The following is a 20,641-nucleotide window of genomic DNA, read 5'->3' on the forward strand; positions in this document are numbered from 1 at the left end:
ACCAAAAAAATTAATTTATCCATGAAAGCGTTGGGAAGGAGGAGGCAAACAGTTGCCACAGAGTCAATATGGACTCCTGGTAACATCGTGTGTGACAGAGTAGAACTATGCTCCGTAGGGTTTTCAATGGTTGATTTTTTGAAAGTAGGCTGCCAGGCCTTTCTTCTGAGGCACCTCTGGGTAGATTTAAATGTCCAAACTCTTGGTTAGGAGCTGAGCGTGTTAACATTTGCACCACCCAGGATCTCCCAAACCAGCTGCCGTCAAGTCTATTCCAACTCATGGTAGACCCATGTGTCAGAGTAGAACTGTGCTTCAGGGGGTTTTAAGAACATGGTAATCAACACAGAGCAGCGGAACTAAAATGTCTGGCAATGAAAAATAATGAGACAATCAAGTGATAATATTTTGAGAATTAAAAAGGAAAAGCTCACTGTCTTGCCTCCTTCCTGTTAGTCCCAGTGCTGACCTACAAAATGTGAGGTGTCTTTATAAGCCCTATACCTACAGCCTATTTCTGACAAACCTATTAGAATTAAGTGTAAATTGGCTATAGCATTTTATTCCAAAGCATCAAAATAGTCTCCTGCCATAAATATTCTCAAATCAGTCCCTTACACCCCTCCTATTGTCATCTCAGCAGGTCTCACTGTCACTGTAATGGAATTCTATCAGCTTTTGTCTTGTATTTCAGGGTTCTGTTGTAGTTGCTCCCAAAATTTTCACTGTAATGTGGATAGTCAGGCAAACAATCTCCATGGAAGTGTGATCTAGACACACTTATACTTATCTGATAATAGAAACAAAATAGTTCAGTAATATGTGAGACTGGTGTGATCTGTGAGTCCTTCCTATGGTTAGGTGACAGTTTCTATTAATACTGTCACTTGAGAGGGTTTTGATGTTTCTATTTGCATATTATTGCATAATCAAGCACAGCCCTGGGCAAAGGTTGACATAACAGGAAATTGGATGCCAATTAATAGATACTTGCTCTCCTGTCAGCCTTCCTTTAAATTTCATTCTGTTTCCTCTGAAAGACGTTAGAGAAGAAAATTTTCCCTAATTATTTCAGAAACTGAGAAATATGATGAAAGGAGAAAAAATAGTGACACAAATTAACTCTTAAGGTGTCCTAACTTTGAATTCAATACCCCAGAAAAACAAACGGGGAGAGAAGCTGGCAGGTCAGGCTGTCATGGCTTATCTTATATCAGTACCAGGTGCCATGGACTCCACTCTCACTCATGACAACTTGTGTGTGTCTCAACAGAACTGTGCTCCACAGGACTCTCAATGGCTGATGTTTCAGAATTAGAGTTGCCAGGCCTTTCTTCCAAGGTGTTTCTGAGCACATTTGAACTTGAACTTCCAGTCTGCAACTGAGTGCTTAACCATTTGCACCACCCAGGGACTTTGCTTATCTTATAAGGGGCAATAAAGACATTTCTGCCTTTTCAGCTGAATGGGGTTTTTTACCTTTTCCCCTTAATCTCAGTAAACCAGCCTGCTTTGGGGCCTGTGACCCTCATCCACCACTGATGCTCAGAGTTGGCTCTACCCTGGGCCTGAAAACTTGGTTACACTTATAACAAAGTGTGTCCCCTTTTAACATCCAACCTTTGCTAGAAGCAGCCATGCCCCTCTTCTCTCTGAAAAACAAAACAAAACTCTACAGAAAGTATGTGTCTACAACCACTGTAGACAACTTGTTTCAAAGTAGTAAATTAGGAAGTTATTTACTTAAGCTCTTTAGAATATGCTGAAGTATCTTCTAGCCAAATACTGTACTCCATTATTAGCAGGATTTTAACCATAGTGGATAAATGTGTGCAAAAGGCTTTCGAAAATTCTTTTTGGTTGGTCACTGACTACTTCTCAGTTTGAGTCACACTATGCATTTTAATCTATTTAATCCTAAATACAAGCCTTTTAATTATTTCAGAGTCTGCACATCCATATGTTTCCTCTTATAGAATAAAATTAAACAATTTACACATCGCATTTTGCATATCTCTAACATGGACAAACTAAAGCCTTAATCCCTATGCTCACAATGATTTAATCACTTGGATTTTATGTACATGAAAATCTTATACGAGACTAGAATCAAGAAAAAAAAAGACCACAGTAAATTCTTTGTTTGTACATATGACGCAATATAAAAACTCCACCTTTGAGTACTAAGCTTGCAACTATCCTCATTAAATGACAAATTATCACCCCAAATTGGCTCAAAGCAATAAGAAAGATGTTCTTAGTCAAGCCTATGCCGTCTTCCTTTTGGGCTAGATTATTAACTCTCAAGCAATGTTAAAATTATGTTACTGAAATACCAAAGAAGATTCAAAGGTAGTATAAAAAATTAAATTTATATAAAATATATATATATATAATTCTTTTAAAATTCTGCATAGAAACATTTTGGTCCCAACAGCATTAACTAAGATGTATTTCTAGATTGGGTTGTTTTTCTTAGGTGATAATGGAAAGGTTATGTTTGGATACAAAAGAGCCATTTTAACAGTCCACTGCAGGTTTCACTCATAAATTAATAATTCTAAATTCAGATCAAAAAGCTAACACTAATATGTTAGAAACCTGAAAATTAATGAGCATGGATACGGATTTTAAAGCCCAACTGTTTATGTACAAAATGTCTAAGGCTCATTGCACACAGCAAAGGTAGCCTGAAAAATGGTTTCACACGGGCCATGCTTTTGAGTACCAGGTTGCTACGTGCCAGGTAAGAGCGGCTCAGTGCCACTGACCACCACTATTGAGAACCAATTAAATCACATGCAATAGAAAGTGACAAAAAGGAGCGGTCAGTGAAAGGCAATAAGAAAGTACTCTTATTTTTCTAAACTGCCACAGACTCTAAGGAACAGAATTTAGAGCTGGAAGACAATTTAGAGAACATGCGTTTCAGTACCCTCACTAAACAGAAAATCAAATCGAGGGCCACTGCTGCTGAATGATGCTATAGGTCGCTATGAGTCGGAATCGGCTCAATGGCAAAGGGTTTGGTTTTGGTTTGGTGCTGAATGAAATGCCCAAGTTCACACAGACCCTTCCCTAGGATCTAAGTCTCCTGACAACCAACTTTCTCCACTGCAGAGGGCAATCTCACAAGTTAAACCCTCTATGGCCTGGAATATTGAAGAAATTGCCTAGATAATTTTGAAATTAATAATTTTGAAATTCCAGTTTATGATAATAAAATAAACACTCAAGCTTGGAGAGTAGGTTTCTTTGAAACAACATAGTGCAATGCTAATAGGACATGACATGGGAGAAAAGGAGTCCTGTATGTCCTGACCAGTACTATACCCAAAACAAGAACCTTCCTTCCTTCCTCTTAAAGATTGCTTCTAAATGACAAACAAACCAACCAAACAAACAAATGAAAAGCCATTACAATCAAATAACATTTTTTAATCTCTTTACCTTTCTGGGTCTACTGGGATTTACTTGCCCATTGAGCCAAGCAACATTCTCAACCGGGTTACTTCAGCAGTGCCTGAGCACCAGCGTCCTTGTGTGACAGCATGGTGTCTTACCCAGCAGGCCAGAAAAGGTATCTGCCCTCTGTGCCATTGTCACTGACAATTCATGAACATTTCTACAGACTCTTCAGAGAACTATGGAAAATTAGTCCTAAAGGAAATTTTAGAAATGACTTACTCCACACACCACAGTATGACAAACTGACAGACACGTGGTGGTGACTTACTCCAGTGGATTTTATTTTAGTACTAGAACTTTTTATTCAAACAAAATCTTATTTTACATATAAATATAAATAAATTATATTTCATATTCTATAATATAATCTCTTAATATAATAATATAAACAAAAAAACCCACTGCCATCGAGTCAATTCTGACTTACAGCAACCCTATAGGACTGAGTAGAACTACCCCATAGGGTTTCCAAGAAGCACCTGGTGGATTTGAACTGCCAACCTTTAGGTTAACAGCCTGAGCTCTTAACCACTGTGCCACCAGGGCTCCCAAACCCGTTGCCGTTGAGTCAACTCTGACTCATAGCAACCCTACAGGACAGAGTAGAACTGTCCCATAGAGTTTCCAAGAAGCGCCTGGCAGACTCAAACTGTCAACGTTTCGGTTAGCAGCCACAGCATTTAACCACTACACCACCACGGTTTCCACCAGGACTACAGTTATAGCATATATTACCTATTAGAGTATCTGGAGTCCCTGAATGGTGCCAGCTGTTAAGCACTCAGCTGCTAACCTAAAGGTTGGCTGTTTGAGTTCACCCAGAGATGCCTTGGAAGGAAGGCCTGGTGATCTACTTCCAAAATTCATCCCCTGAAGATCCTGTGGAGCACAGTTCTACTGTGACATACATGGTTGCCATGAGTCAGAGTCAACTCCATGTTGTTTATTTATTATAATACCTATATATGAAATACTATATATTCAAAGATGCCTCCCTAGTGGGATGAAGTGTCAGGATACTGCTGACCTGACCCACATACACAGCCCCACTGGGTAGCCTCCAGACTTCTAAGACCATGGCCTAAAAACCACCGATCATGCCCAACAATCTCAAAAACTCATATTTTGTTCTCAAAATTAATGTACTTTTGTTGGCCCAGATGCCTCTTAGCCCCTCTTGTTTTCAAAACACATACCTTGGCCTCTGTTATTTTTCATTCTTACAATACTTACAAGAAAACAAGCAGCTTAAAACACACAAACCTCCCCTCAATATGAGAGACAATTATTGTGGAACAAAATCTTTGCGTTGTTTATCAATCAGTTATGGCAGATGCTTAACCTTCACTTCCCAAACTATCCCCATCCCCTTATGTACAGGTAGGAGCTTTGTCAGAACTTTGCCCTCCACGCTATACTAGCCTCAGCTCTCAGCACGGACACAGATGGGAAGACAGAAAGTCACCCAGATAACACGGCTTAGCCCCACGTTTTCTAAACTGGGTTTTGCAGAAAACTTGATGAACAAGTATTAATAGGGGCTCCCCCACTCCTGTACAAAGAAAGAATTCCCAGTCAAATAAGTTTGAAAAATGCTGAATCTGTCACCCCTCTTAGGAAGTTTTTAAAAAATTAGCATTGTTGAAAAACTTTACAATTCATTCAGCAAAGAAACCTGTTTAACACACTTTCCAATATGTTTTGAGCAGAAACACTGATTACAGGGCACACACACATTAACATTTCACACGTCAGTGTTCTGTTGCTTTAGCTCATACCAGGAGAAACAACAGTAATTTTCATGAGGCCTTCTGGTGCCCAGGGCCAATGCAGAGGAAATATGTAGCAATGAAAACTCACAATCAAATACTTCCTTATAGCAATGGGTTACATGTGGATTGCGTTACAACACAAAAAGGAATACAGCACAATCGATTCTGGTTCTTATATACTAAGACAGTTATTCCCCACCTTCTTCTAGTTTGTGTACTGCCTTAGAAAGGCAAAACATTTTTGCGGACTCTACACCTGATTGTGCTTGTGACTTCAGAATAGACAAATGGTGAGAAATCATGGTGGCAAGAACTTAGCTGTGTGGACCCTTGCAGTCACTCCAACACCTCACAAGAGTCCTTGGTCCATAGTTTAGGAAACACTGGTCTAGGTCACAGGAATGGTGCTGTTTTCCACAATCTGGATGTTTGCCCTTGAAAAGTTCACAGGAGTCCTCATGCATAAAGCTATGGTTAATTTTATGTGTTAAATGAGCATCCAAATCAGGCAACCTTCACAACAAAACAGATCAAAGGTACAAATTCAAAGGACAGCTTTTCAGCAATGGCCACTTACCTCATAAATTCATTCAGCAAATATTTACTGAGCATCTCCTATATGCTGCCAGTGTGCTCCCTGATAACTGTAGTCTCGTTTAACCGAATCTATGATCTTTTCTCTCATATGGCTATTCAGAGTCAGAATTACTGGAACAAAATAATTTATAAGAAATTACATTGTTTCTTTTAAAGCAATTTTTTATTTGCATAGATTCATGCAAATATACACAAAAGGTAGACTGGTGGATGGCTCAAACTCGCTCCTACTACCCATTAAATTAGAGAATATAAAATCCTACTCTGGGGGCACTGGTGGTTCAGTGACTGAATTCTTGCCTTCTCTGCGTGAGACTCAAGTTCGATTCCCAGTCAACACACCTCATGTACAGCCACCACCCATCTGGCAGCAAAGGCTTGTGTGTTGTTATGATGCTGAACAGATTCCAGCAGAATTTCCAGGCTAAAACAAACTAGGAAGAAAGGGCTGGAAATCAGTCAGTGAAAACCTTACAGATCACCAAAACAACTAACAGTAACAAAAAAGTCTAATTTAAAAAACTAAATGTTAAAAGAGCAATGACGTAATATCGGACTAAGTAACAAATATTTTATATGTGCATGTCAAATGTAAACAGCAATATCGAATGCAGGGCTTTAAGCCAGCAGATTTTGTTATCCTTTAAGGTAATACAAAATAAACCAAACGTATTTCATTTCATGATGCATAGCATGTGATTTGGCAAGTATTTTACATAAGAGAAATTCTTTCACTGTAGAACTGAAGTAGACGTTAGTTAATGTTTTGAAAGGGCTTCTGTTTCTGAATGTGGCCTCCTGACGACCAAGGAGTAAGGGAAAATCCACACCCTGGCCAACAAGATCAGGGGCTAACTCTCAGTCTTGGGTTGATGGTACTGAACAAATCACCAGAGACAAGACCTATCTTAGTCATATGCTTCCAAATGTTGAGGCCAGGGACTCTTCATAATGGTGGCATAAATGGCACAGACAGAAATTTCTCTAGCAAGCCAAAAAACAAAAGATAATCACAGCAACCTACTGCCCTACTGGGCCACCAACAGTAGTGAAAGCAGAGCCCGTGAATCCCCGTGCAAGGAGAATCAAAACTTCCCTACAATACAGAATCCACCACTGTCTGTGGGTCTCTCCTACTGTGATGGCCTGTGTGTTGCTGTGATGATGGAAGTTAGGCCACTAGTATTTCAAATACCAGCAGGGGCACCAATGGTAGACAGATTTCAGTGGAGCTTCCAGACTAAGAGTAGGAAGAAAGGCCTGGGTATTTACTTCTGGAAATTAGCCAATGAAAACCTATGGATTGCAACAAAACATTGTCTGACTCACTTGCTTTGGACACATCATCAGGAGGTATCAGCTGCTTGAGGAGGACACGATGTTTGCTGAAGTAGAGGGTCGGTCAGCGAGGGACACTCTCAGTGAGATGGACTGTTCAAAGAGCTGCCATGATGGACTTGAATATGCTGGCAATAGTGAGGATGATGCAGACACAGGCAACATTCATTCCGTTGTACGTATGGTCAACATGAGTCACAGTTGACTTGGCAGCAGCTATCTATGTAGCTATCTATCTATCTATTTGGTAAATCTGGTACAAAGATACTGGGAAATACTACTACTAAGTCCACGTGTTGGTAAATCACTACTTGTCTGTCAGCTTGTCAAACTGTAGTGTTTTGCATGTTGCTGTGATGCTGGAAGCTATGCCACCAATATTTTAAATACTGGAAGGATCACCCGTGGTATGTTTCAGTGGAGATTCCAGACTAAGAATAGCAAGAAAAAAAAAAAATTTTTTTTCAAGAAGGACCTGGCAATCTACTAGCAGAAAAAAAAACAATAAAAAAATTAACCAGTGAAAACCTTATGAATAGCAGCAGAACATTTTCTGATATAGTGCTGGAAGATGGGACCCTCAGATTGGAAGGCGCTCAAAATACAAATGAGGAAGAACTGCCTCCTCAGAGTACAGTAGACCTTAATGACGTGGATGGAGTAAAGCTTTCAGGACTTCCATTTACTGATGTGGCACAACTCAAATTGAGTAAAAACAGCTTCGAATATCCAGATACATGTTTAACTGTGTTTTACTGACTATGCAAAGGCATTCAACTGTATGGATCATTAACAAAGGATGGGAATTTCAGGACACTCAATTGTGCTCATGAGGAACCTATATAGAGAGCAAGAGGCAGTTGTTTGAACAGAACAAGGGGATGCTGCGTGGCTTAATATCAGAAAATGTATGCATCAGAGTTGTATCCTTTCACCATACCTACTTAATCTGCGTGCTGAGCAAACAGTCCAAGAAGCTAGAGTATATGAAGAATAATACAGCAACAGGATTGGAGGAAGACTCATTAACAACCTGTGATATGCAGATAGCACAATCTTGGTTGCTGAAAGTGAAGAGGACTTGAAGCACTTACTGACCACAGTTTTCAGTATGGATTATACCTCAACATAAGAAACAAAAATCCTCACAACTGGCACAGTAAGCAACAACATGATAAACAGAGAAGATACAGACATTGTCAAGGATTTCAGTTTACTTGAATCCACAATCTATGCCCATGGAAGCAGCAGTCAAGAAATCAAATGTCATATTTCATTAGGCAAATCTACTGCAAAAGACCTCTTTAAAGTGTTGAAAAGCAATGGTGTCATTTTGAGGACTAAGGTGTGCTTGACACAAGCTATGGTGTTTTCAATTACCTCATATACATGTGAAAACTAGACAATGAATAAGAAAGACCCAAGAAAAACTGGTGCATTTGAATTATGGTATTGGTGAAGAATATTAAATACACCATTGACTGCCAGAAGAATGAAGAAATTTGTCTTGGAAGAAGTACAGCCAGAATGCTCATTAGAAGGCAGGATGGTGAGACTTGGTCTCACATTCCTTGGACATGTTATCAGGAGGGACCCATCTCTGGAGAAGGACATCATGCTTGGTAAAGTAAAAGGTCATTGAAAAGAGGAAGACTCTTAACACAGTGGCTGCAACAATGGGCTCAAACACAGCAATGATCGCAAGGATGGCACAGGGCCAGGCAGTGTTTTGTTCTGTTGTACACAGGGTCACTATGAGTCAAAACTGACTTGAAGACACCTAACCACATCTATGTCTCTCTCGATCTCTCTCTCAATCTGTCATCTATCATCTACCTATAATATAGAACAGTTCCACTCACATATGCTTTACAATGAAAAACAAAACTTTGAGGGTAAGAAGGCACCACTGATTGGTATATAGAATATCTTCACCAGTCCTTACCTACATCAATAAAGCAGTTACACTTTTGAAGGAGTGCTTCAATTTTACACTATTCTCTCTGCTGTGAAATTGGTGTAATGGCTCTCAGGTGAAGGGGTAGCAGCTACAGAATATTTTATAGCTGATGGTATTATATTGTGTACAATTATACAAGTTCTGACAAAATTCAGTCCCTAAAGTAAAAATTCTATGCACCACATATAGCCTGTAGGATCCCTCTCAGTCATGAGCCCAAACTCTGCATTGTAAAAACATTTCGTTGTTTTCATACATATCTATTCATTCCACACACATACTCCCTCTTGCACTTATGTATTTACTTATTCATTTGTTCTTGATTCATCTATTTCTTTTCAACAAATATGTGAAGGGTACCTATCAAGTGTTAGGCACGGGGCCCTGCCTCGGGGACTGTGTTGTCAAATGGGTGGGGGATAGGGGAGAAATGCTAAGCATATTGGCGCATCCAAACTATATTTAACACTGTCATAAGTGCAAGGTATCATGGAAAAGTGGAATGGGAAGGCCTAATTTAGACAGCGAAGAAGGTCATTGAAGAAGGCAAAATCCACAGCAGATTTTTTGTTGCTCTGTAGCATGACAAGGTGGAAAGACCAAAAGAACAGAGCCGAGTCCTAGCCTTGCCCTGCAGTAAAGGTGAAACAGTCAGTCCTATTCCTGAGCCTCAGTCTTCTCATATGAAAAATGGAGACAATGGTATTACCTGTATTACCTACTTAGGTTGATCATCGGGTTTGATGATCAAAAACGACAAAATATATGAAGTGTTTCATAAACCGCAAAATGCTGTAAGACTGTTAGCTATCACCTCCTAGGTTACACTTCAACATGCTCACAAAATAATTCAATAGATTTCAACTGTCCAGTAGGCTTCATTTATATCAAAATACATTGATGAGTATGCATCATAAGATACACAACCAATAAGAGAAAGGCAGGTTTTGTTCTCTATGGCAGAAAATAACAGTCATCACAGTTATCATATTGTTTCAAACCAAGTATTGGATCAATATGGCTTGACTTGTGAAAATCATGAAGTCTGCAGTCCCAGGCTTGAGCCTTTCTTTACAGAGACTTTACTCTTGCTATTGAAACCTTCACATTCCTTTTGTCCTGCCATGCATTTAATTAGAAGTACACCACGTGCTTTACTGTCTTCAGGGCCATTTTCCATTTAAACAAGCACCAACTCCACATGGCACCTTCATTTGGCAAGAAGAAACAGCTATATATATATTTTTTTAATCTCATTTTATTTACCATCATCTAAGGAAATATAAGCACCGTATTTTGCCTTTGGAAAAACCAGAGTTGAAAACTAAGAATAGCCATAATTTGTCAAATGAGACTAAATTATCTGCCAGAAATATCTGTTTCTTAACTACATGTAAATAAGATTTGTGCCACCATCTCAAAGCAGATACTTACTGAGCATCTTCTATGCAAGGTACCGTGGGATCCCTGAGCCCAGCATAGGCTCAAGCAAAGAGTTAGTCCACCACAGCACAACGCTTGTAAGATTCATCTTTTAAGAGATGTAGCAACATAAGCTTTACAACTTCCCTGAGAGGAAAGACAAAAAGCATTCTCTTTTTGCTCTCCATACCATCCGTTCTAATATTAAACACAAACTTCAGTCCATAAAAAGCATATTATGTAAGGCATATTATTCTCATCTATCTCTGAAGTTCATTATATGCTTTCTTAGCAATACCCCAGCATTGATGTACGATCATAACTTACACATGGAACATACTGCCAGTGAAAAGTAATGTCTTCAAGAAACAGCCTCACCTCTAAAATGCAGCAACCTAGAACCATATGCCAAAACATTCCATGGACCTTACCCCACCGAGTGCCTTCCCTATAAGCAGTTCTCCAATCCCAACTGGGTCAGGGAAAACAATTTCTTTCCGCTGAGTCATCCCCAGCTTTACCTTGTAATAAGGGCATTAGTACATTTTCTGCCTTTAAACTGCTAATGACAACTCATATGCAAACTCTGAATATGGCCCATGTCTCTTTGGCAGAAATCAATAAATCATAGCTTTCTACCTTGTGTTCCTGAAGGTGTGATTGTGTGGAAATTTCAGTAGAGCTAAACCCTCTGTGATGACACTCTGACATCAGTTCTTTTGGCATGCCACAGGCCATCTGAGAAGCCTTTGATGTAGTTAGTGAGTGTTAGGTAACTTGCCTAAGGCTAGACATCTCATAACCTGGAAATGGAACCCCAGCTCCCCAGTCCCAGCAGATAAACTGCCTGGACTTGCAGGATTCAGCTGCTCCTGCCTCAGAACCCAGTTCAGCGCTGGGCACGCTCTGAGTGCCCATTCAGAATTCATTAACAGCAAACGATCCCTAGATTCTGAAATAGAGGAGGAGGGTGTTGATGAACATGACTTTTTCAAAAATCCCTGAAGGTTACATCCTCCAAAACTCTGATCCTAACTGACCCTAGCCAGCATTACCTTCTCCTCTTTCCCACTCTCCATTTTCCCTCTCTTCCCAAAAGTGGAAAGAAAGACATTAAGTAATAATACAAGTGTGTATACCTGTGCACACACATGAGCACGCATGCATACACACTGTATATATAAAAATTAAACTTACAGTATGTTCAGAACCAATCATTATCTAGGCAATAAGAAATCTGTAACATGCACAAATTTATCAGTATATGGCTGCCCTCTCCCTCCCCAAATGCTCTATCTTCTTGATGATTGTAACATCTAAGTCTTTCAGTGTTCAGTGTTTCATACTTGTCTTCAAGAAAATTTGAGATATCATTCAAAAAAGAAAGTCTTATTTTTTGGCAAAAAAAAAAATCATTATTTCACCCATTCAATGGATTTCGTGAGGTAATGAAAAATATGGAGTAACACTGAGTAAGGCCAGGGCTTGGTTTCTGACAGAAGCCCACACAAAGCCTCTAACAACAATTAAAAACAAAAAACCAAAAACCCAACCTGGTGCCGTTGAGTTGATTCCAACTTACAGTGACCTTATAGGACAAAGTAGAACTGCCCCATAGGGTTTCCAAGGAGCCGCTGGTGGATTCGAGCTGTGCGCTTTTTGGTTAGCAGCCATAGTTCTTAACCACTATGCCACCAGGGTTTCCAACAATAGTTCTCACTAATAACATATGTGACTTGTTGTCCAAAAGTGTATTACTTTTTTTGAAGCTGTGGGGTCAGAATAGAGTTGACCCCACACAATAACAATGTATATTTAATCAATCTCTGCTCAGCAGTACGCAGTGGTTAAGAGCTCAGGCTGCTATCCAAAATGCTGACAATTCAAATCTACCAGCCACTCCTTGGAAACCCTATGGAGCAGTTCTACTTTGTCCTATAGGGCCACGGTGAGTCAGAATCGACTCAACAGCAAGATTCTGATTTTGTTTTTTAACACTGCTTACCCCTGGTTCGCTATAGGGTTGCTATGAGTCGGAATCGACTCAATGGCAAACGGTTTGGTTTTTTGGTTTGGTGCCCCTGGTTCAAATATCTCAGTTTCTGTAAAATAAGCACATGTCTACCCTGCCCACATGCTTCACGACTCTCTAAAGCTTCATGTTCCAAGTCACCATCCTGTCATATTTGAAAGCCAGTGTATTAGCTGATCTCAGAGTCCTCCATCCCACCCTCTGAACTGTTTCTGTGTCAAACGTGTCCTCTCTTTGGGGACAGCAATCAGTAAGGTTGTACCCATTTGTGGTGCAATGGATTGCTTTTGTGTGATCTTTCTCATTATGGTCTTGTAACTCCTTACCATGTGGCTGTGTGGGATTGTGCAAATAGGGTAATTGTGGCCCATCAAGGGGACTGGTCAGTTTTGCCATCCTGCTGGGCTTGAAATTAGCCATCCCAGAGGTGGGAACGAGGTGGTCCCACCACCAGAAGGAAAGCGAGCCAAAAGCATAATGTGTCCTTTGGACCTGGGGATTCCTGTGCTGAGAAAATTCTGGAACCAGAAGACAGAGGGAAGGAGAGAGAGCTATAACACTGAAGACAGCTAGAAGCGGTAGCAGAGGAAAAGCGACAGGAGGGACCGGCAGGTGACAGCATGGTGGGCTTCCCAGCCGACAGAACAAGAAAGCTGAGTGCCTTCAGGCAGGAGACTTGCTGGCAGAGTGGGGTGCCCCAGGCACTTGGTGGAGCTAGTTTGCCAAACTAAACACGTGCCTCAGCAGGGCAGAAGTCAAGGTCCAGACAGAGGCTCGCCTGCAAGCACAGCTGAAAACAGGCTGTCCTGATGGAAGAACTGTATCCTTGAGTGTTCCTGAGCCTGAATTGTAACCTGTTACTTCCCTAATAAACCCCATAATCATCAGTATTGTCTGTGAGTTCTGTGTGGCCGTTACAATAAATTATTGAATCCAGCAGAGAAGTAGAGATTGCCATGGGAGGGATGGTTGGTGTCAGAACTGGTAAAGATGGGGGAAAGAAGAGGCATGTCTGACCTCAGCCTCATAGGAATCAGACTTGGGATGTTGGTCTTGATGTACCTTCCCCCTTGTGAAGTTAGGGAAACCCTGGTGGCGTAGTGGTTAAGTGCTACAGCTGCTACCCAAACGGCTGGCAGTTCGAATCCACCAGGTGCTCCTTGGAAACTCTATGGGACAGTTCTACTCTGTCCTGTAGGGTCACTGTGAGTCAGAATTAACTTGATAGCAATGGGTTTTTTTTTTTTTTTTTGGTTTTGTGAAGTCAGAGGAGGTCAGACATTGCCTCCATGCCATCTTCACACCATTTAACAGCAATACAGCTCCAAAGTTACTTACTGAAATGTGCTAAAACTATGTTCTCATTGACCATATCAGATTAATTGCTAGAAAAGTATGTCACGTTTTGTAGAGGGTCAGGGAAAACAAGAAAAATCCTCAATGAGATGGACTGATACAATATTCTGAACAGCAGGATCAAATAAATCAAAGATCATGGTGATAGTGCAGGACCCGGACAGTGTTTCACTCTGTTTTATATAAGGTCATCATGAGTCTGAGAAGCCTCCATGGCAGCTAACAACCACCACCACCACACTTATTTTACACTCAGACATAAAGAACAGTGAGTTTTATGAGGTGAAAGGTAATAGAACGAGCGTAATGGACTAATGCATTTCATAATAACGACGGATGAACGTATGTTACCTAAAAGGAACTCCAACTAAAGAAAAATTCATTTATGATTTATATGCATGATATCAGAAAAAAATCTATAGTTACATTTTCATTAGCAATAAGGTATTTTAATGGACTAATTAAGTACAAATAACAAAGCACAAGTTAAATCAGAGACATTATTCTTAATTTTTAATATTAGAGTTAGAATTTAATGTCCCCAGTACTTTATAGTTAATAAAGAAGTAAGTGCATGTAGTTTCTGTTTTGAGTTAAAAGTCATGCAACGGCTCATTCTAATAATCCAAATTTAAAAATTACAATTCATAATACTACTTTAAAATATTATTTTTAAATAAAAGATATCTAACTGTTTTAATTTACAGTGTTTCTTTATCCTTCCTATTTTTTCAATAATTGTCCATTTATTCATCTCTCCATCTATTTAACACATATTTATTACACATCAGGAGGTATGCTGAGTACAAGAATTATAACACATGCATATAATAATTTTCAGTAGACAGAGCTCCTCGGCATATACAATCTCACTTACCTACCCTGTTACCTATTGTTGTCGATTCGATTCCCACTCATAGCAACCCTATAGGACAGAGTAGAACTGCCCCATAGAGTTTCCAAGGAGCGCCTGGTGGATTTGAACTGCCAACCTTTTGGTTAGCAGCCATAGCACTTAATCACTAAGCCACAAGAGTTTCCAATCTCACTCAAGGAAAGATATAGACTAAATTTAATATTCACTTCATAATGCATAATTCTAAAGGATTATCTGAAATTTTAAAACAAGACTTCAGAGGAACAAAAGAATTTATGTAAAACAAAGTGGTTCTTGCTTTATTCTAGTTGATACGGAAACCCTGGTGGTATAGTGGTTAAGAGCTACAGCTGCTAGCCAAAAGGTCAGCAGTTCAAATCCAAGAGGTGCTCCTTGGAAACTCTATCTGGCAGTTCTACTCTGTCCTATAGGGTCGCTATGAGTCAGAATCAACCCAACGGCAATGGGTTTGGCTTGTTTTTTTTTTTTTTTCGGTAGTTGATACATGAGCTGAGTTTTTTGGAAAAGTAAAGTATATGAAAAGAAAATTTAGAAAAATGGAAATGTAAACTCTTCTTATTATCCCCAAAATAAACTATGCAAAAACGATGCTAGATATTAAACTACTTAATCCATTCTTAGACTGTATAAAGTCTAAGAACCAAAACAAGTGATGGCATATACACGTATATGCATAATTTATCTATTCACTTGTTTATTTTAGGTCACAGGCATTCTTTGGAGAAATCTTCTACATGCGCTAGCAACAAATAAAGACTGTGCTTCACAACTATTCAAAGAGGAAAGCAACAACTACTGTGCAATGTCTATTGTTCTCTAGAATCACCCCCAAAAAGTCCTGAGTAAGCACATCCATATCTTCCCTGCCTTGAGATAGAACATCCTTATTTCAAACTTTGGTGATTTTTTATCTATTTCACTATGTTTTCAAAAATATATCTACAGTAATCTGAAGAAAAAATTTCAGTGAATGACCTTCCATGATTATTTATTCCTAATTTTCTAATAAATTTCACCCTTTCAGCTTAGCATTCTAACTCCCGTATCTAAATTTACATTTCAACCAAAATATTCATCCTAAATGACATCTCATATCATGCCAATTATCTGCTTAAAAGTTTAAGGGCTCCTTATGTCCTAAAAATTAGAGACCAACATCCTCCACATGGCCAAGAGGGCCTAGGTAAGGAGAGTTTTCCTTATTTCCCAGTTTCATCTCTTGACTCTCCAATACACAACCTCTGAGCCTGCACACCCATCCATCTAAATCTTTGTCATTTTCCTCCCTAACCCAAACATCCTCCTCCACTTGTGCCAGTCACAATGCTATTCATACCCTACCCAAATGAAATATAATTTCTTTCATGAAGCTTTCCATGTCAGAAGTAATCCCTCTGTCCTGTGCACCCCTTCTATTTGTTCCAGTGATGGGATGTACCACATCCTATCTTTTGTTACATCCATTTGACATAGCTCCTCTAAGTTACAATGCCCTGAAAGCAAGACCCTTTTTGATTTAACTTCATAACTATGCAACAGTTTTGTGTGACTAGTAAGGTGATTAAGGAAGTTCATAACTAGAATTCATTGTTTTTAAGCATCATGACTGAGTGGTGGCTCTAAACTTATACTCACATACTCTCTGTTCTTTCTCTATCAAACGTGACCCCCAGAAGTCATACTTAATTATTGCTATATTTGAAGTTTCAATATCATAGCTATTATCATGGGCAAACATGTTGGCAATTAGAGTTTTCTAGAGTATGATGTAGACCAATCCACTTATGAGAGGAAGATATTTCAAATGGGTGTCACTTGCATTTGCCCCGCAGTCTTCAGTCTCAAATCCAATTCTCAATTTTTGTTTACAACAAATTTATGCTTCAAGAACAAGAAAAATTACCATCATGAAAATGCAAAAAAAAATATATATATATATATATATATCATCACTATGCTATGTACAGTTACTGGCTATGGGATATGCATTTTAATTAATTAAAAATTTTTCAGTACAATTGACTACATTTTTCTATTGCTGGGCCCAGAAAGTATTGGGGTACCTCAATTTATAGTACAAAAATTAGGCAAATATTGAAGCAATTTTTTAATGGACTAAGTAGTAACAGGATGCCAAAACAGCACTATAATTTTAAAAAATAACTCGGAATGTGCAATGGTCTGCAACAACACATTCTTTTCATTCCCCTGATTATGTTAATACTGTATATGGTTCTCAAAGGGTGACATCAATATTTTTACTCTTCCATTTAACATCCAATATAATAATTTTGACATAATAATCCAGTGAGTATTCAATTAAATTTCTGTACTAAATTGCCTTCTCTAGAGAATGTGATGGTCCCAATGGAGAAAATCACAGATTACAGGGAACGAATCTTCAATATATTAACTTGTTTCCTGAAGACCATAAAACATACCTTTTGGACAGAATTACTTCAATAAAGTTACACAAAAGTGAAATATATAATGCTAATTTTTAATGTAAGGTAAAGTCACATTTCCACTGTTTCTCTCCAGTACTTTTACTATTATATTTGAGTGGTATACAAACAATCTAAGTTATATACTTTAGAAGTAAGTAAATCTTTTTAAAAACCACATATTGTAATTTTCAAATCTTAAGTGTGAAAAACTTATGAAAATAAGTTTGGTGAGATGAAAGATTTCTTTTTACAAAACCCACAGCAGTAAGTATTATTAAACATATCTTGCTAGACAGTATTTAAACAATTAGCTTTATTTTATTTGTATATGCCCATATATCTATAAATTATTGCAATGTTTCTCAAAATATTGTCCACAAAAACCAGCAGAGACTCCAAAACTCCACTCTAGACCAGAGCGTCAGAATGTCTTGGAGTGAGAAACCCAGTAGTACGCATTTAAAACGTGTGTCCATGTGATTCTGATGAACACTCCAATTGTGAAACACTGACCTGTTGGGGCTATCTAAAACCAGGCCCTGTGATTTATATGCATCTTCTCGATGTTACATGTTCAAAAGAAACGTTGTCAAATTATTTCTTCCAGAAAAATATTATTTGCGCATACTCATTCTTAACAATTTCTAACATGACACTAAACAGAGAAACCTGTTTCCAAATCCCGTGGCATTTCAGCTCAGCTAACAAATGAAAACCAAACCCGTTGCCAACATGAATACCAATTCATAGCGACCCTATAGAACAGAACAGAACTGTCCCTTAGGGCTTCCAAGGAGCGGCTGGTGGATTCGAACTACCAACCTTTTTGGTTAGCAGCCAAACACTAAACCGCTGCGCCACCAGGGCCCCAACAAATAAAAGGAGTCGTTTTTTCTCCTTATTCCCGGTTGTCCTAAAGTGTTCCGTGGTAAAATCCGTGATACCCGCTCCGCACCTCCAAACACTGACCTGTACTTTACACAGGTTTGAATACTGATTCTGTCTGCATGAACCCACTGCGCACTTGGCCTGACTCTCCTCCTGGCAGCTGCCTCCTCTTAGATCTCCGCCTGCCGCACAGGCCCTCGTGTTCCCGGAGCCGGCGCGGCCCGTCAGCACCACGGACAGCGACTGGCGGAGCGGGCTTCCGGGTTTCGCTGCCTATCAGCTTGCCCTGAAAAAGGCCGCTGAGACTAAGGACACTGGCCTGAGACACACCTTGAACAGACCCACCACCGCTCCTCGTTTTCCTCTCCAGCTGCCAGAATCTCTTCCAAACGACAACAAAGGAAACCTTAAGTACCTCTTACCTCTGCGAGCCACCCCCACATCTCGTCTCTCCCCAGTTCCCAGCGCCTGTTGCTACGGAAGCATTCGGGAAGAACGGGACCAGGTGACAGACCGCTGGAGAAGCTGGGAGCTCGAGGGCGGCGGTGAAAGCGGAACGCCAGGCCAGCCCAGGACCCCTTCCACAGGAAGGGTGCGCCCTCTGCAAGGCTTCCACGCCATTGACGCCCCCCGCGCAGACCAGGCGAACATGGGGAGCTGAGCGAGCAGCAGGCCGACCGCCTGGAGCCCCCTTCCTCTGCTGCCCGTGAAGCTTGGCCCAGGCGAAGGAGGCCTCTGACCAAGCACTGGGGACTCCTGTGGTTCCAGGCAGTGGGACAGGGGCGCGGGGACCACCCTGGGAAGGGCGGGCACTCACCATGTTGACTTCAGAAACCATGTCGATGCTGGCGATGTCGATGTTCATTCCCACGCAGACCGGAGGACCTGCGGGGAAGCGCGCGACACGGTGATCAGCAAGGCTGGTGCACTAGGGGCTAGTGCCCTGAGGGTGACGGGCAGGCCAGGGAGGGGGCACAGACTAAGTGCCCCCACCCCCCTTTCCAGCCTGCCGCTACTCCGAGGATGCGGCCCCCTCCCCCCACCCAGGCAGCCAGCCGGGTGGGTTGTGCTTCCTGCAGCGTCCGCGCGCACCCCACTTACCTCCGAAGTCGGGTCTTAGGCGAATGTCGTAGCCTTTCAACAGCTTGTCCACCGTCTCCTTCACAAAGGACATGTTCCCGGGATCGTTCACGCTGGGGGAGGGGCGGGGGGCACAGAGAGAATCAGGCGGCGGCTCCCCGGCCGGCGGCGGCTCCCCGGCCAGCGCCCAGCGCGCACGCCCGCACCCAGCCCGCTGCCCGACCTGCTTCGCGTTGAGACCCGCTACCCTACCTCTGTGCACAGCACACCACAGCCACCAGCACCGGGGCCGAGAAGATGCCGAAAAGCCTTCCTCCCGCAAAGCCCCACATCCCTCCGCCGCGCCCCGGCACGGGGGAGGGGGCGCCACGCCGCCGTCGCGACCCGCAGCCGCGGCTGCTGTTGCTGCTGCTGCTGCCGCCGCCGCCGCGCTGGCCTCAGGCGGAGGAGGACGGAGGGGGAGGGGAGGATGAGGAGGGGCAGGACGGGGAGAGGAGGAGCAGTGGGGAGGGACGGAGGGGGAGGAGGCCGCGGGGCGGAGGCGGGGCCGGAGGCGGAGCTGGCCGCATCGCTCGCCCTGCCCTCCCCCGCGCTCTCAGTGGCCGGCCGCCTCAGCCGCAGGCCTCTCTCCGGCTCCAGCAGCTACCTTACCCGGACTGCGGGAGCAGGAACCGGAGCGGAGGCTGCGCGGCGCGGGACGGTGTCGGAGGTCAGGCCAGCCTCCAGCTCCGCGGAGCTCGCCGCGGCCAGCCTAGGGAGGGCACAGCGGCGACGCGGACGGTGGCGGCGAGGGGAATACTACCCCCACCAACCACGAACCCCTGACGACGACCCCCGCCCAGCTGTAGCGCAGCCCGAGAGCCAGTGGGCCCTGCCCCTGCCCTTAGACAGCGCGCAGCCGCCACCCGGGGGGGATGTTTCGGGGCCCAGGAGAAGCACCTGTCTCACCTGTGGGGCTCTAAGCCTTGGATCCCGAGAGTCCAGGAGAGCCAGATGTGCAGCAGGAGGGCCGGGAGCCCGGAGGACATGGCGCTGCTCCTCCGGTCTGGAGGATGGCTCCCCTACCTCAGCGACTATTCAAGCGGCGACGCTGGATCCCGCCCCTGCACTCCTCCCCCACCTCCCCCCTCCCGGGCTCTGCTGCCTAACACGTCTTCCAGCCCCTTGCCTCGCGGACCGATTAATTAGTTATGCACCAGAAGATCATTTTTAAAAATTAGTTCCTTAAACCATCCCTCTCACCGCCACCATCCACCCCGAGCTTTTGATGTGCTCACTGCCTCCCCCCCCCCCCGCTCACGCGAATTCTGTGATAGCGAATCCCTAAGAAGAGGTCTGAAGAGGTCTGAATATCCGCGTTTTGTCGTCCCTAGGGCTAAGTCT

At 42.2% G+C, this 20,641-nt stretch overlaps 1 protein-coding gene across 2 annotated transcripts in view; it reads right to left on the bottom strand.

Annotated features, from left to right (window-relative positions):
- GABRB3 (gamma-aminobutyric acid type A receptor subunit beta3) overlaps positions 1 to 20,324 on the bottom strand; it is a 376,930-nt gene extending 356,606 nt beyond the window's left edge. The window contains exons 1-3 of one of the 2 annotated variants that reach the window (XM_049905851.1): positions 20,207 to 20,324; positions 19,280 to 19,371; positions 18,996 to 19,063 (exon numbers count right to left, since the gene is read on the bottom strand). In XM_049905851.1, coding sequence (XP_049761808.1) covers positions 18,996 to 19,063; positions 19,280 to 19,371; positions 20,207 to 20,286 — 240 coding nt within the window. In that variant the 5' untranslated portion in view covers positions 20,287 to 20,324. Of the gene's footprint in view, positions 1 to 18,995; positions 19,064 to 19,279; positions 19,372 to 19,510; positions 19,677 to 20,206 lie in introns of those variants that run through there. The other variant, XM_049905850.1, reaches the window with a different exon arrangement.
- Positions 20,325 to 20,641: the final 317 nt, after the last annotated feature.

This window comes from Elephas maximus, chromosome 13 (assembly GCF_024166365.1).
Source record: "Elephas maximus indicus isolate mEleMax1 chromosome 13, mEleMax1 primary haplotype, whole genome shotgun sequence".
Classification (NCBI taxonomy): Eukaryota; Metazoa; Chordata; class Mammalia; order Proboscidea; family Elephantidae; genus Elephas; species Elephas maximus.